Source organism: Lemur catta, chromosome 10, assembly GCF_020740605.2.
Source record: "Lemur catta isolate mLemCat1 chromosome 10, mLemCat1.pri, whole genome shotgun sequence".
Taxonomy (NCBI): Eukaryota; Metazoa; Chordata; class Mammalia; order Primates; family Lemuridae; genus Lemur; species Lemur catta.
In genome coordinates, this window is record NC_059137.1 from 11,764,824 (window position 1) to 11,777,432 (window position 12,609).

At 41.4% G+C, this 12,609-nt stretch overlaps 2 protein-coding genes across 2 annotated transcripts; both read right to left on the reverse strand.

Moving 5' to 3' along the window:
• Positions 1-615: 615 nt before the first annotated feature.
• On the reverse strand, positions 616-1,458 carry LOC123645647 (olfactory receptor 1G1-like). Its single transcript, XM_045562099.1, has one exon. The coding sequence runs from the start codon at positions 1,456-1,458 to the stop codon at positions 616-618; it is 843 nt and encodes a 280-aa protein (XP_045418055.1).
• A 9,128-nt stretch (positions 1,459-10,586) lies between these two features.
• Positions 10,587-11,516, reverse strand: LOC123646548 (olfactory receptor 1L6-like). The gene has a single exon (XM_045563646.1). The coding sequence runs from the start codon at positions 11,514-11,516 to the stop codon at positions 10,587-10,589; it is 930 nt and encodes a 309-aa protein (XP_045419602.1).
• Positions 11,517-12,609: the final 1,093 nt, after the last annotated feature.

Below are 12,609 nucleotides of genomic sequence, written 5' to 3' on the forward strand. Positions count from 1 at the left end.
CAGTCAGAATCTTTAGATCTAATCCCAGTGGGATGATTTTGGATCAGTCCCCTAATTTACCTGTGCCTAGTTTCCTCTTCTAGAATTATGCATGCCTTCTTAGTCCTAGCAAAAATGGCATCTGCTTGGTTTAGCTTTCTGCATGGGCAGGTTAATCCCCATAAGTGAGCTGCTTCCAAATTTGGGCTTGGAAATGGTCCCTGAAACTCATAATATGTGACCCTCCAAGGTCTTGTCAGCATTTCTTTCACTGGTTGGGACCTCTTAGTCATAGACCAGACTGCTAACTGAGCTTCATTCTAGAACCTAAGTTCTGTATGATGTCGTTCTTTTGGTGGTTTCGTTCTTTGGTTTGAATCTGCTTGAATACCTCTACCAAGGAATTAAGTCGCCCTGTGAGGATTACTGGCCATTCCCTGTTTCCAAGCTGCAGCTCTGTCCTTGGACAGTTGGTCCTACTCTAGTCCTGCCAAAGTCAGGCATTCTCCATTTGTAAAAACTGCTAGCGATGCTGAGCATCCATCCTGCCTTAAATTTGAGTTTTCAAAATTGTAATAGAGAAGTCCCATTAGGAAGGCATATAGGAGAGCCTGGGCTTCTACTCTGGCTTCTACTTTACTGAGTAGAATATTTTCTGAAGCCAAGGAGTCTCCACAAAGCCCCCTGCATGTCCCTGTTCCTCAGGCTGTAGATAAAAGGGTTCAGCATGGGAGTGACCATCGTGTATACTACAGATGCCACCTTTCCAGTATCTGCTGAGTAGGAGGATAAGGGCTGGAAATACACTAGAAAGAGGGTCCCATAGAAGAGAGTGACCACTGACAGGTGAGAGCCACAGGTAGAGAAGACTTTGTGCTTGCCTCCAGGAGAAGGGATCCTGAAGATGGTGTGCATGATGTGGGCATAAGAGACCAGGACACAAGTGAGAGGGATCATGCCTGAGAGAACTGCTTCAGTTAACATTGTGACCTGAAAGATATGGGTGTCTGAACAGGCAAGTTTGAGGAGTGGGGGTACATCACAAAAAAAATGTGGGATGGAATGGGAGGCACAGAATGAAAATTGAGTCATCAGGAGGGTGAGAGAGAAAGTCAGGCAGTGGGAGCAGAGCCAGGATGCTGCCACCAGCATCAGGCAGCGTCGGGGTTTCATGACCATGGTGTAGTGCAGAGGAAGGCAGATGGCCATGTAGCGATCATATGCCATCACAGCCAGCAGGAAGTCATCCAGCAGAGTCAATGCCATGAAGAAGTACATCTGCATGAGGCACCCGGTGTAGGAGATGGTGTGACGCTGTGTGTGCATGTTCACCAGCACCTTGGGGACTATGGTGGAGGTGAAGCAGATCTCGGTGAAGGACAGGCTGGCCAGGAAGAAGTACATGGGGGTGTGGAGGTGCTGGTCAGAACCAATGGCCAGGATGATGAGCAGGTTCCCCAACACCGTGACCAGGTACATGGCCAAGAAGAGCCTGAAAAGGAGAGGCTGCTGTTCTGGGGTCTCAGAAAAGCCCAGGAGTAGGAAGTCAGAGAGGGTGGTTTGGTTTCTAATTCCCATTTAAAGTAGAACAATTGAAGGAAAATCTTGCTTAAATATAGATGGACACCAAAATTTTATATAATTCAAGGCATTTTGTCTATTTTCCACGATCTTCCTAAAGGTCACAAAGATTCACTTGCGTCTCTTGGTGGTAGGCTTGTAAACGTGAGAACATGAGAATATGGACACAAGAACTCTGGACAATGATAATGAGAGATCTTCTTGGGGGTGAATTTTGCACTTTAGCTATCTATTCAGTTGTGTTGGCAACCTCTTAGATGAAGCTGAGCTGGAGAACAGCTGGGAAGACCTTCCTATGTCTTAGTCTCCCCTCTTCGTCCTGTTTGTCTTTAAAATAGGAAAGCTATCAATTTCATAGGCTTGTGAAGTTTGAATAAAATACATTGGGTATATGCATTTACTAGAAAATTATGCAGTTGTGTGTGCGTGTGTGTGTGTGTGTGTGTGTGTGTGTATGTGTGTGTATGTGTTGGGGTGACAAGGGAACTCAGGTATTCTTGGTATAATGGGAATATTTACCCTCTTTTTATTTTGAAGACACTTCACATGAGCTAATGTGGGTAAAATAACTTTAGAAACTCAAAATTATGTTACAAATAAAAGGTCACATCATCATTATCATCAACAACATTATTAACATCATCAGTCATTTAGGAGTGTTGGGTTTGGTGTCTCATAGACTAGATGGAAATCCTTTCTCTGTCTTTTCTAGCTGTGTAATCCTCTGCAACGTGTACATCCCCTTATCCTCTTTGAGCTTCAGTTTCCTGGTCTGTAAATGATGTACATACTTCATAAAATTGTAGATAATCAGTGAGATCACATATCGAAAGTGCTAGTATAGGGTAGGCTTTCAATAAATTGTGATAATAGTTATTAATTTTGTTAGTAGTAGTAGATCAAATGAAACCTGGAGTTTCTAATGCACTAAAAAATATTAGATGACATACTTCCCAGCTGTAGCCCTCAATTACATTTTACATTTTGTGTAAATTATTTATTTCCTCTGAGCCTTACATTTTCTTCATTTTTTAATTTTTTTTTCAGAATATTATAGGGGTACAAACATTTTGGTTACATATAATGCCTTTGCCTCACTCATTTTAAGACATGGACATACATAGCAAGACCCCCATCTCAACAAAAAATGAAAAAAAATTAGTTGGATGTGGTGGTACACACCTGTAGTCCCATCTACTTGGGAGGCTGAGGCAGGAGGATCACTTGAGCCCAGGAATTTGAGGTTGCTGTGAGCTGTGATTGCACCACTGTACTCTACCTGGGTTAACAGAGCAAGACCCTGTCTCAAAAAAAAAAAAAAAAAAAGATCAAAAAAAATGAAACAGGGCTTGTTGAAGTATATCAGTTGTTATAGAGACTCTTAGTGTGCTTTAATATTGACATAGGATGATTCCAAAAGCCCCTCATGATCTAGTGGCTTGACAGTGAATTGTCCATGCATGGTGCAGGGGTCCTGGGCACTGTTATTATTTGGTTAGCATATCTGGGCCATTGCCAGGAACTTAGGAATGGCTGATATACATTGATTCCAGGGTGGATTCTCAGGAAGTTCATGAATTTTAAATTGAGTCCTTCCTCATCAGGAGAGTCAGGTTGTATTTGGCTGAGAGGGAAGAAGGGGCAAAAAAGGAGGAAGGAATGGGGAGAAACTCTGTGTGTGTGTGTGTGTGTGTGTGTGTGTGTATGTGTGTGTGTGTGAGACTAATGCTCCCATTTCTACTCCCTCTGCTCTTACCTGGAAATTTTGACCGTGCTGAGATCCTATCACCATCAGTGGGTGTTGGGCCTACCTCCTCTGTTTGGTCTGGCTCTCCTCCTTTTCCTCAAGAGCACTGGTGGGATCCTCAGTGTTTTTCCTTTCCTAACAGCAGCACAGACTGAAGACACAGGGTGAAGCAGCTTGTCCTTGGGCACGGGAGTCAGGAAGAGCTGTGGGCTTTTCACATGCAGCGTCTCCTGGGACCCAATCCCAGACCTAGTTCAAGACAAGATGGGGCAAACGTCCAACCCCCTAGCTGTCCCCCCTGGGCCCTGGAGTCCTGACTGCCAGCAGTATCAGGAACACCTTTGTTTCAGAGTGACCAGGTCTGGGGATCCTGAGACCACACCTCCTCATACCCCTCCCCTGGGCAAGGGAGTGGGAGGGCTCCTTCTTCCCCGGCCCTACCTGCCATGGAGTCCACACATTCTAATCAGATTTCAATCCTCATGAAGAAAACCCATCATCTCCCAGAAAATAAATAGTAATAAGCAAATAGAACAAATTTGGTGTGGAATGGGCAACAGAATTATTACCTTCAAATTCCTTCCATTCTGTCATGTAGAAAAAATGATCAAACTTGTTCCCTGTAAATCCAGAGGGTAGAGGTATGACTTATATATAAAATCTGTAGAAGTAACAGAGACTTCTGCACGCAAGATTACTTTAATTTTTTTTTCTTTTTTTTTTAATTATGGGAACATAATAGCTGTATATCTTTATAGGGCACATGTGAAGTTTTGATGCAGGCATACAATGTGGATTAATCAAATCAGGCTAATTGGGGTATCCATCACCTCAGGCATTTATCATTTCTTTGTGTTAGGGACACTGCAATTCTACTCTTTGAGTTATTTTAAAGTGTACCCTAACTTTTTTTTTTTTCTTTCAGCTCATCATGGGGGTACATAAGTTCAGGTTATATACATTGTCCATGTCCTGCCCATCCCCCCTAGTCAGAGCCTCAAGCGTGTCCATTCACCAGACAGTGCGCCTGGCACTCACCATGTAGTCATACCTCCATCCCCTCCCCCCACCCCCCACCTCCCTGAGTCAGCACCCTGAAGCATGACCATTCCCCAGATGGTGCGCAATGTACTCATCATGTAGGCAGACACCCATCCCCTCCCCCCACCCCCCGTCTCAGTCTGATATCTAATTGGTACCCTTCCCCGATGTTCATTTAGGTGATGATCAGGGAAACCAATTTTCTGGTGAGTACATGTGATGCTTGTTTTTCCATTCTTTGGATACTTCACTTAATATAATGGGTTCCAACTCTTTCCAGGAGAACCAAAGAGATGTCGTATCACTGTTATTTCTTATAGCTGAGTAGTACTCCATGGTATACATATACCACAGTTAACTAATCCATTCGTGGATTGATGGGCATTTGGGTTGTTTCCACATCTTTGCAATTGTGAATTGTGCTGCTATAAACATTTGGGTACAGGTGTCTTTGTTGTAGAATGACTTTTGTTCTTCTGGGTAGATGCCCAATAATGGGATTGCTGGATCGAATGGTAGGTCTACCTGAATCTGTTTAAGGTATCTCCATAATGCTTTCCACAGGGGTTGCACTAGTTTGCAGTCCCACCAGCAGTGTATGAGTGTTCCTGTCTCTCCGCATCCACGCCAACATGTGTTGTTTTGGGACTTTTTGATAAAGGCCATTCTCACAGGGGTTAAGTGATATCTCATTGTGGTTTTGATTTGCATTTCCCTGATGATTAGGGACGTTGAGCATTTTTTCATATGTTTGTTAGCCATTCTTATATCTTCTTTTGAAAAATTTCTATTCATGTCCTTTGCCCATTTTTTGATAGGGTTGTTTGATTTTTTTCTTGCTGATTTTCCTGAGTTCTAAATAGATTCTTGTTATCAGACCTTTATCTTTGCTGATGATATGATGTTATATCTAGAAAACCCCAAGGACTCAACCAAGAGACTCCCGGAATTGATCAATGAATTCAGTAAAGTCTCGGGATACAAAATCAATACACACAAATCAGAGGCATTCATATACGCCAATAACAGTCAAATGGAGAACCAAATTAAGGACTCTATACCCTTCAAAATAGCAACAAAGAAAATAAAATACCTAGGAATATATTTACCTGAGGAGGTAAAGGACCTCTATAGGGAGAACTACGAAACACTGAGGAAGGAAATCGCAGAACATGTAAATAGGTGGAAAACCATACCATGCTCGTGGATCAGAAGAATCAACATTGTTAAAATGACTATTCTGCCCAAAGTTATCTACAGATTCAATGCAATCCCAATTACCAATGTCATTTTTCACAGATATAGAAAGAATAATTCTATGCTTTGTGTGGAACCAGAGAAGACCCTGTTTAGCAAAAGCAATTTTAAGCAACAAAAACAAAATGGGAGGTATTAATTTACCAGACTTCAAACTATACTACAAAGCTGTGATTATTAAAACTGCTTGGTATTGGCACAAGTGCAGGGACACAGACCAGTGGAACAGAACAGAAAATCCAAACATAAAACCATCCTCATATAGCCATCTAATCTTTGACAAAGCAGACAAAAACATACTCTGGGGAAAAGATTCCTTATTTAATAAATGGTGCTGGGAAAACTGGATAGCCACATGTAGAAGACTAAAACAGGACCCACAGCTTTCACCTCTCACAAAAATCAAATCACGGTGGCTAACAGACTTAAATCTTAGGGGGGAAACTATTAGAATTCTAGAAGAAAATGTAGGAAAGACTCTTACAGACATTGATCTAAGAAAACCCCTAAGGCAATCACAGCAACAACAAAAATAAACGAATGGGACCTGATTAAATTAAAAAGCTTCTGCACAGCCAAAGAAACAGTCACGAAAATAAACAGACAGCCTACAGAATGGGAAAAAATTTACCCTAACCTGTTGATTATGGTCACTTTGTTGTGCTGTCAAATATTGTTCACTCTATCTAACTAACCATTTTTTTGCAACCATCAACCATACCCAGTTTGGCCCCCCTCCCTGCTACCCTTCCCAGTCTCTGGTAACTGTCATTCTACTCTCTGTCTCCATGAGATCAATTATTTTTAATATTGGACTCTCTACTACTTTAAATTTTTAAAATTGTGAAATGCATACTATCTGTCTAAAACATATAAGAATAGTTTTCTTGTGGTCTTATCTATACATATGTGCATAAAGCATGTATTATTTATATTTGCCTATTTTTGACCTTTTCATGAATGGAATCATTCAGCTTCTTTCAGTCAATATAATGTTTTTGATATTCATGTTGATACTTGTAGCTATAAGTCATTTTTTTTTACCACTGTATGTAAAGGTTCGCTCTATACTACCCATTACTTTTAGAACTTTTCATTTTGGAATTCAGAATTCTTCCAATTTTAGAAAAGAATACATGTATATATAATCTATTATGTGATACCACCAGTAGGTTCTGGAATTGCACACTCTGATAAAGCACGGTGATATTTTGGCAAGTAAATGTATGAATATTCATACCAGGTGGGACGAATATCCACATATCAATCCAGATCAGATTTTGCTACACAGCAAGGTTGCTGAAACTCCATAAAATACTTTTCATTGATTTCTGGATTTCAGGGTTGCTGCTACAGCTACAGAATTGTGGACTTACATTCCACTGTGGGATGTACCATAATATATTTTTCCACTCTAATGTTGCTGGACATTTGGGTTTGTGGTCAGATTTTTGCCACTATTTTTTAAAAAATTGTTTATTACACTAAGTGAAACTCCTCTTATTCTGATATGCATAAATGATAGTCAAATAAATGTGCCTGGCTTTCCCTACTGTTTATTTCTTCTTAAAAATATCTTCTGCATGCGAGTTGGAGAAACACTTTGAGATTACCATTCTCTAAAGAGAACATCTTCACAATAACAATGTTTTATCATTCCTTTGTTTTATTATTGATATTTTAGTAACAGTCCCAGATTTATTATTTCAGTAGAAATGGCTAAGAAACTAAGATTTTGTTCCCTAGTTCCCTGATATCAAGTTAGATTATTTTTATAGGTGAGAGAGTACAATTACAATAAATGATGACCGAACATCATTTTTTTTTCCATTTTGAACTTCTGCCATAAATATTCCTGTACAGTCTCCTGGTGCACCTGTTCAAGTTTCTCTGCAATCAGTCAAAAGGAGTAGAATTGTTTATGGGATCATTGATTTAGGCATTAGTTCTGAGAACCAAGATGGTCTTGTGAAACAAGATGAGACTAGATGTGTGTATTAGGGTTCTCCAGAGAAACAGAACCAATAGGATACATAGATATAGATATAGAGAAAGATTTATTATGAGGGATTGGCTCACATGATTATGGAGGCTGAGAAGTCCCATGATGTGCCATTGGCAAGCTGGAGGCCCAGGGAAGCTTGGTAGTGTCATCCAAGCCCAAAGGCCTGAGAACCAGGGAATGCAATAGTGTAACTCCCAATTTGAGTCTGAAGTTCTGAGAACCAGGAGTATCAAGGGCAGGAGAAGATGGATGTCCCAGCTCAAGGAGAGAGAGTGAATTCACTTTTCCTCTGTGTTTTTGTTCTATTTGGGCCCTTAATGGGCTGGGTGATGCCCTCCCCCATTGGTGAGGGTGATCATCTTTACTCAGTACACTGAGTCAGATGATAATCTCTTCTGGAAACACTGTCATAGACACACCCAGAAATAATGTTTTACCAGATATCTTGGCAACTCTTAACCCAGTCAAGTTGACACATAAAATTAACCATCACAATGTGTAACAGATTTATTGGTAAGGGAGTGGAAGAAATCTTTCAGACTCAGTCTGAAACCTGTGGAAGAAAAGAGGGAAGGAAGGAGTTTTGGGGTAGGAAGAGAGCCTTGATGTATAACAAAGTACCAAGAAATGTTCGGCCAATGGGGGATTCTAGAATCAAAGTTGTTCATCAGAAACTCCCATATTTCTATGGAATGGGCCTGTCTTGGTACTTGCCATGCTTAATCACTGGCTAGGAGCTGCCTGTATAAGCATGACCTTGGCACCACTGTAGTGCTGGACCAAGGGGGGCAGTAGCTGGATCCATTATGCTCTTCAGCAGGAGATCTGAGTGGTGCGTTTTCATGGCTGCCATAGTCTATCCTTTGCACTGCACAGATCGAAGTCCCCACACAGGTATGGTGAATGGTTTTGATGGGCCTCTCTTCTTTGGAGGAAACATAGAAGAAGGAGGTAAGTAGGATGACTTACAGCTCCCTTCGCCACAGTTGGTCTTGAGTCTGCAGCTGCTGCTCATCTATACCTTCCTCCTCACTGTGTGTTCTCAATGCACATTCACCCTCAGCTTTCATCTTGGCATCTTGGGGACTTACTTGGTACTAAGACCCGAACATTTACTACGGCGATCTGAGGCCTTGGTAAGCATATACTTCTCAGGCCAGGGTTGCTGAAGTTGTCTGTTTGCAGTTATAGCTGTGAAGGGAATTCCACGAAGTGCTCATGCAGATCACCTGGGCTCTATGTATTACTCCCTGCCTCCCACCCCATGAAAGCAATCATACTCTGAGAGTTGACTTTGGTCTGGAAAAATGATTTCCTGACTGATGTCTACTTACCTTCACTGTCTGGCTCCTTCTAATCTTCCCTAAAAAACTTATTGTATTTCTTCTTAAAACCAATTTATTTGCCTCAAGCTATAAAGTTCCAAACACTATCACAATCATAAAAACTAACTTTTATTGAGCATTTACAATAGGCCATGTAGTGTGCTACTTGCTTTACACAGATTGTCACCTCACTTAATCTTCATGAAACTAGCTACTGTTATTATTTTCATTTAATAGGTGGGACAAGTGAGGTTTAGCAGGGTTGTTAATTTGTTGATGATTACAAAAATAGTAGCAGTCATAATTGGAATTCAAAGTCATTGTGTTCCTTAGTTAATCCCTCTACACCATGTCATGGCAGTCCATTGGCATATGTCACCTAAAACAAAGAGCAACCTCACTGAATGAAGATTTTTATCCTATTGGTGTGGCTGTCTCATCCTTTTGCACCTTGCTTCAAGACAGATCCTTGGAAAAATTCTTGATCAGTTCAAGTTCATTTTATATTCTGCCATGTCTTTCTTTTCCTCATTGAGGTATATTCCCTCCCTTTTTATATCCAACCCCCTTAGTTCCTCCTGTGTAAAGTTCTAGTTTCCCCTCAACTTTTTTCACTTGTCTGCTTTATGTTATTTAGCCATAGTTTGTCTTTCAGATGTTTGAAGTGCTGGACAGTGCTCCCCATGGAGGCTTTGGTAGTGAAATTATTTGGAAGACAGTGAGGATGGGATGGAGGAGTGGGGATGGGGAAAGGAGGATCAGTGGACATCGCGTAATAATGATTGGGAGAGGCCTTCTCCATACCCACTGGAATCCCTAAGAAAATTGACAACACACTAATAAGGTCCTAAAGATAGAATAATTATACTGAATTTCCAGAAACACTTAGGCTGAACTGAGTGGGAGGATGTATGAAACTATAACTATTTCCCACCCCACTCTAAAACATGGGATCTTAGTTGGAAAGGGACTATAGAGACATTTTCATATATTATCATATTGATTGACATTTATTATGAGCTTTCTATATGCAAGAAACTGTTGTAAGCACTTAATACATAATTCATATATATCTTAGAACACTTATATCATTTAATCGTAACAACAGTCCACTTGACATGTAAAAAGCCAGGGCATAGAAAGATTAATGTAAGATTACGGGGTTGGTAATTATTGGATCTGGGCTTCAAGCCCAAGCATTATACTACAGGACTGGGGATTTAAAACTAAGAGAGGTTAAGTAAATTACCTAACATCAATAAATGCTAGATGTGGAAGCTTTAAAATTTTTTTGTGGTGAAATATTGCTCTACATTGGTAATCAACATGAGATGCATGAACTAGGTATTTCGAAAGAGAAGAGATAAAGATACTGTGGAAGAAAGAAGAAGTTGGGAATTTTACTTTATAATTTAAGATATTCATAATCATGACTCATCTAATTTTTATGAAAAAGTATGACACATTCTTATTATAGCAAGCTGTTGACAATCTCCTTTCTGCTAATTAGAATATAAGTACTTTTGAGGAGAGAAGCTGTGATTTTTGCTTTCCTCACAGGGTTAAGCATACTCCCTGCAGATACTAGGTGCTTAACACGTGATTGTTGAATTGCTGCATAAACTCATAGAGGTAGTGAAATATATATATTCTATTCTGTTCTTTCAGTTAGCTTTCTCAAGGCCTGTTTCATGTCCTTATTCCTAAGGCTATAGATGAAAGGGTTCAGCATGGGGGTGACTACTGTATAGATGACAGTGACTACACGATCTTTTGTCACTGAGTAGGTGGATGAGGGGCGAATGTACACGGATATTATGGTCCCATAGAATAGCGCCACAACCATGAGGTGGGATCCGCAGGTGGAGAAGACCTTGTACCTGCCTCCCCCTGAGGGGAGCCTCAGAACAGCACGGGTGATGTACACATAAGAGACAATAATGAGGATAAAGGGACTCATGATGACAAAGGAGCCCTCTGTGAAGGCCAGAAGCTCATTGACAGAGGTGTCAGAGCAGGAGAGCTTTAGCAGTGGCTGGACATCACAAAAGAAGTGGTGGATGACGTTGGGCCCACAGAAGGAGAGGCGGGCCATGAGAATCGTGTGAGTGAGTGAGTGCAGGTGGGACACTGCCCAGGAGGCCATCACCAGCAGGAGACATCGCCTGGGGCTCATGGTCATGGTGTAATGCAGTGGGTTACAGATGGCCATGTAGCGGTCAATGGCCATGGCAGCCAGGAGGAAGCTGTCAGTGATCCCAAAGGCCACAAAGAAATACATCTGGGTGAGGCACTGAGCAAAGAGAATGATCTTTCTCTGAATCAGCATGTTCACTAACATTTGTGGCATGATGACAGTGGTAAAGCAGATGTCCACCAAGGACAGGTTGGAGAGGAAGAAGTACATGGGAGTGTGGAGTCGGGCATCCCCCCAGATGGCTGCAATGATGACTGAGTTGCCCACCACATTGACCAGGTACATGGCCAGGAAGCTGGCAAAGAGCCACACCTGCTGTTTGGGGTCAATGGTCAGTCCCAGAAGGAGGAATTCAGTCATGTGGCTCTGGTTCCTCCTTGGCATTGCTGTCCTGCAAGTAAAAAATATGAAGGAATGTTTGGTGTGTTTCTTGGGTTGGAGTCTGCAATCTGGTAGAGGAAATACCTCATGAAGTATTCCAGCTTGTGCACTGCATAAGGGTTGCCATGCATGTAGTCTCCATATAGCATACAACTTCATAAGTTTGTTGTAGACACACCTTGATTTCAATTTTCACTTTGAAACTGACTAATTTTGCGAAGAGGAACAAGGCACTTCATCTCTTGTTTTTTTTTTTTTTTTTTTGAGACAGAGTCTCACTTTGTTGCCCAGGCTAGATTGAGCACCGTGGCGTCAGCCTAGCTCACAGCAACCTCAAACTCCTGGGCTTCAGTGATCCTACTTGCCTCAGCCTCCCGAGTAGCTGGGACTACAGGCATGCACCACCATGCCCGGCTAATTTTTTGTATATATATATTTTAGTTGGCCAGATAATTTTTATTTCTATTTTTAGTAGAGACAGGGTCTCGCTTAGGCTGGTCTCGAACTCCTGACCTTGAGCGATCCACCCGCCTCGGCCTCCCCTAGGGCTAGCATTACAGGCGTGAGCCACCGCGCCTGGCCTCGTCTCTTGTTTTTTGTCCAAAAGCCAAAACTTGTAATACCCATATTCTTAGGATATTCTTAGGATAAATGGTAAAGATTATAGGCAAGATATTCAGAAAGTCATCATTTTTCTCAATTTCCAAAGGTGGTGTAAATATGATACATCTTTCTGCTCTGTCTGGCCTCAGTTGCTCTTTCTCTGTGGAGTATCAGCCTCCACTTATAGTTTCTCTCTTTATTCTCCCTCTGTGAAAGAAAAAGTGTGGCATCCTAAGTTTTCCCTATAGAAATCGCATAAACATTGTAGAGTCTGTATTCCTGGGTCAAACCCCTCTTCAAAAAAACATACTTTTATAATGCATTTGGGAGTTTAATGATGGGAAGAAAGTTCTAGGAAAATTTGGCATGTCCATCATGGTGTGGAACTTTCTTGGGTGGATGGGAGGTTGAAGAACTCTCTCAGGCAGCCTATTTACTCAACATTGGGCTTGATATTTCAGGCAGGTGGGTGGCATCAAGGAAGATAAGAGGA

Bases quoted from the DNA above. Each gene is read 5' to 3' on its own strand.
- LOC123646548 (XM_045563646.1), bottom strand. From the start codon at position 11,516: ATGCCAAGGAGGAACCAGAGCCACATGACTGAATTCCTCCTTCTGGGA.
- LOC123645647 (XM_045562099.1), bottom strand. From the start codon at position 1,458: ATGTACCTGGTCACGGTGTTGGGGAACCTGCTCATCATCCTGGCCATT.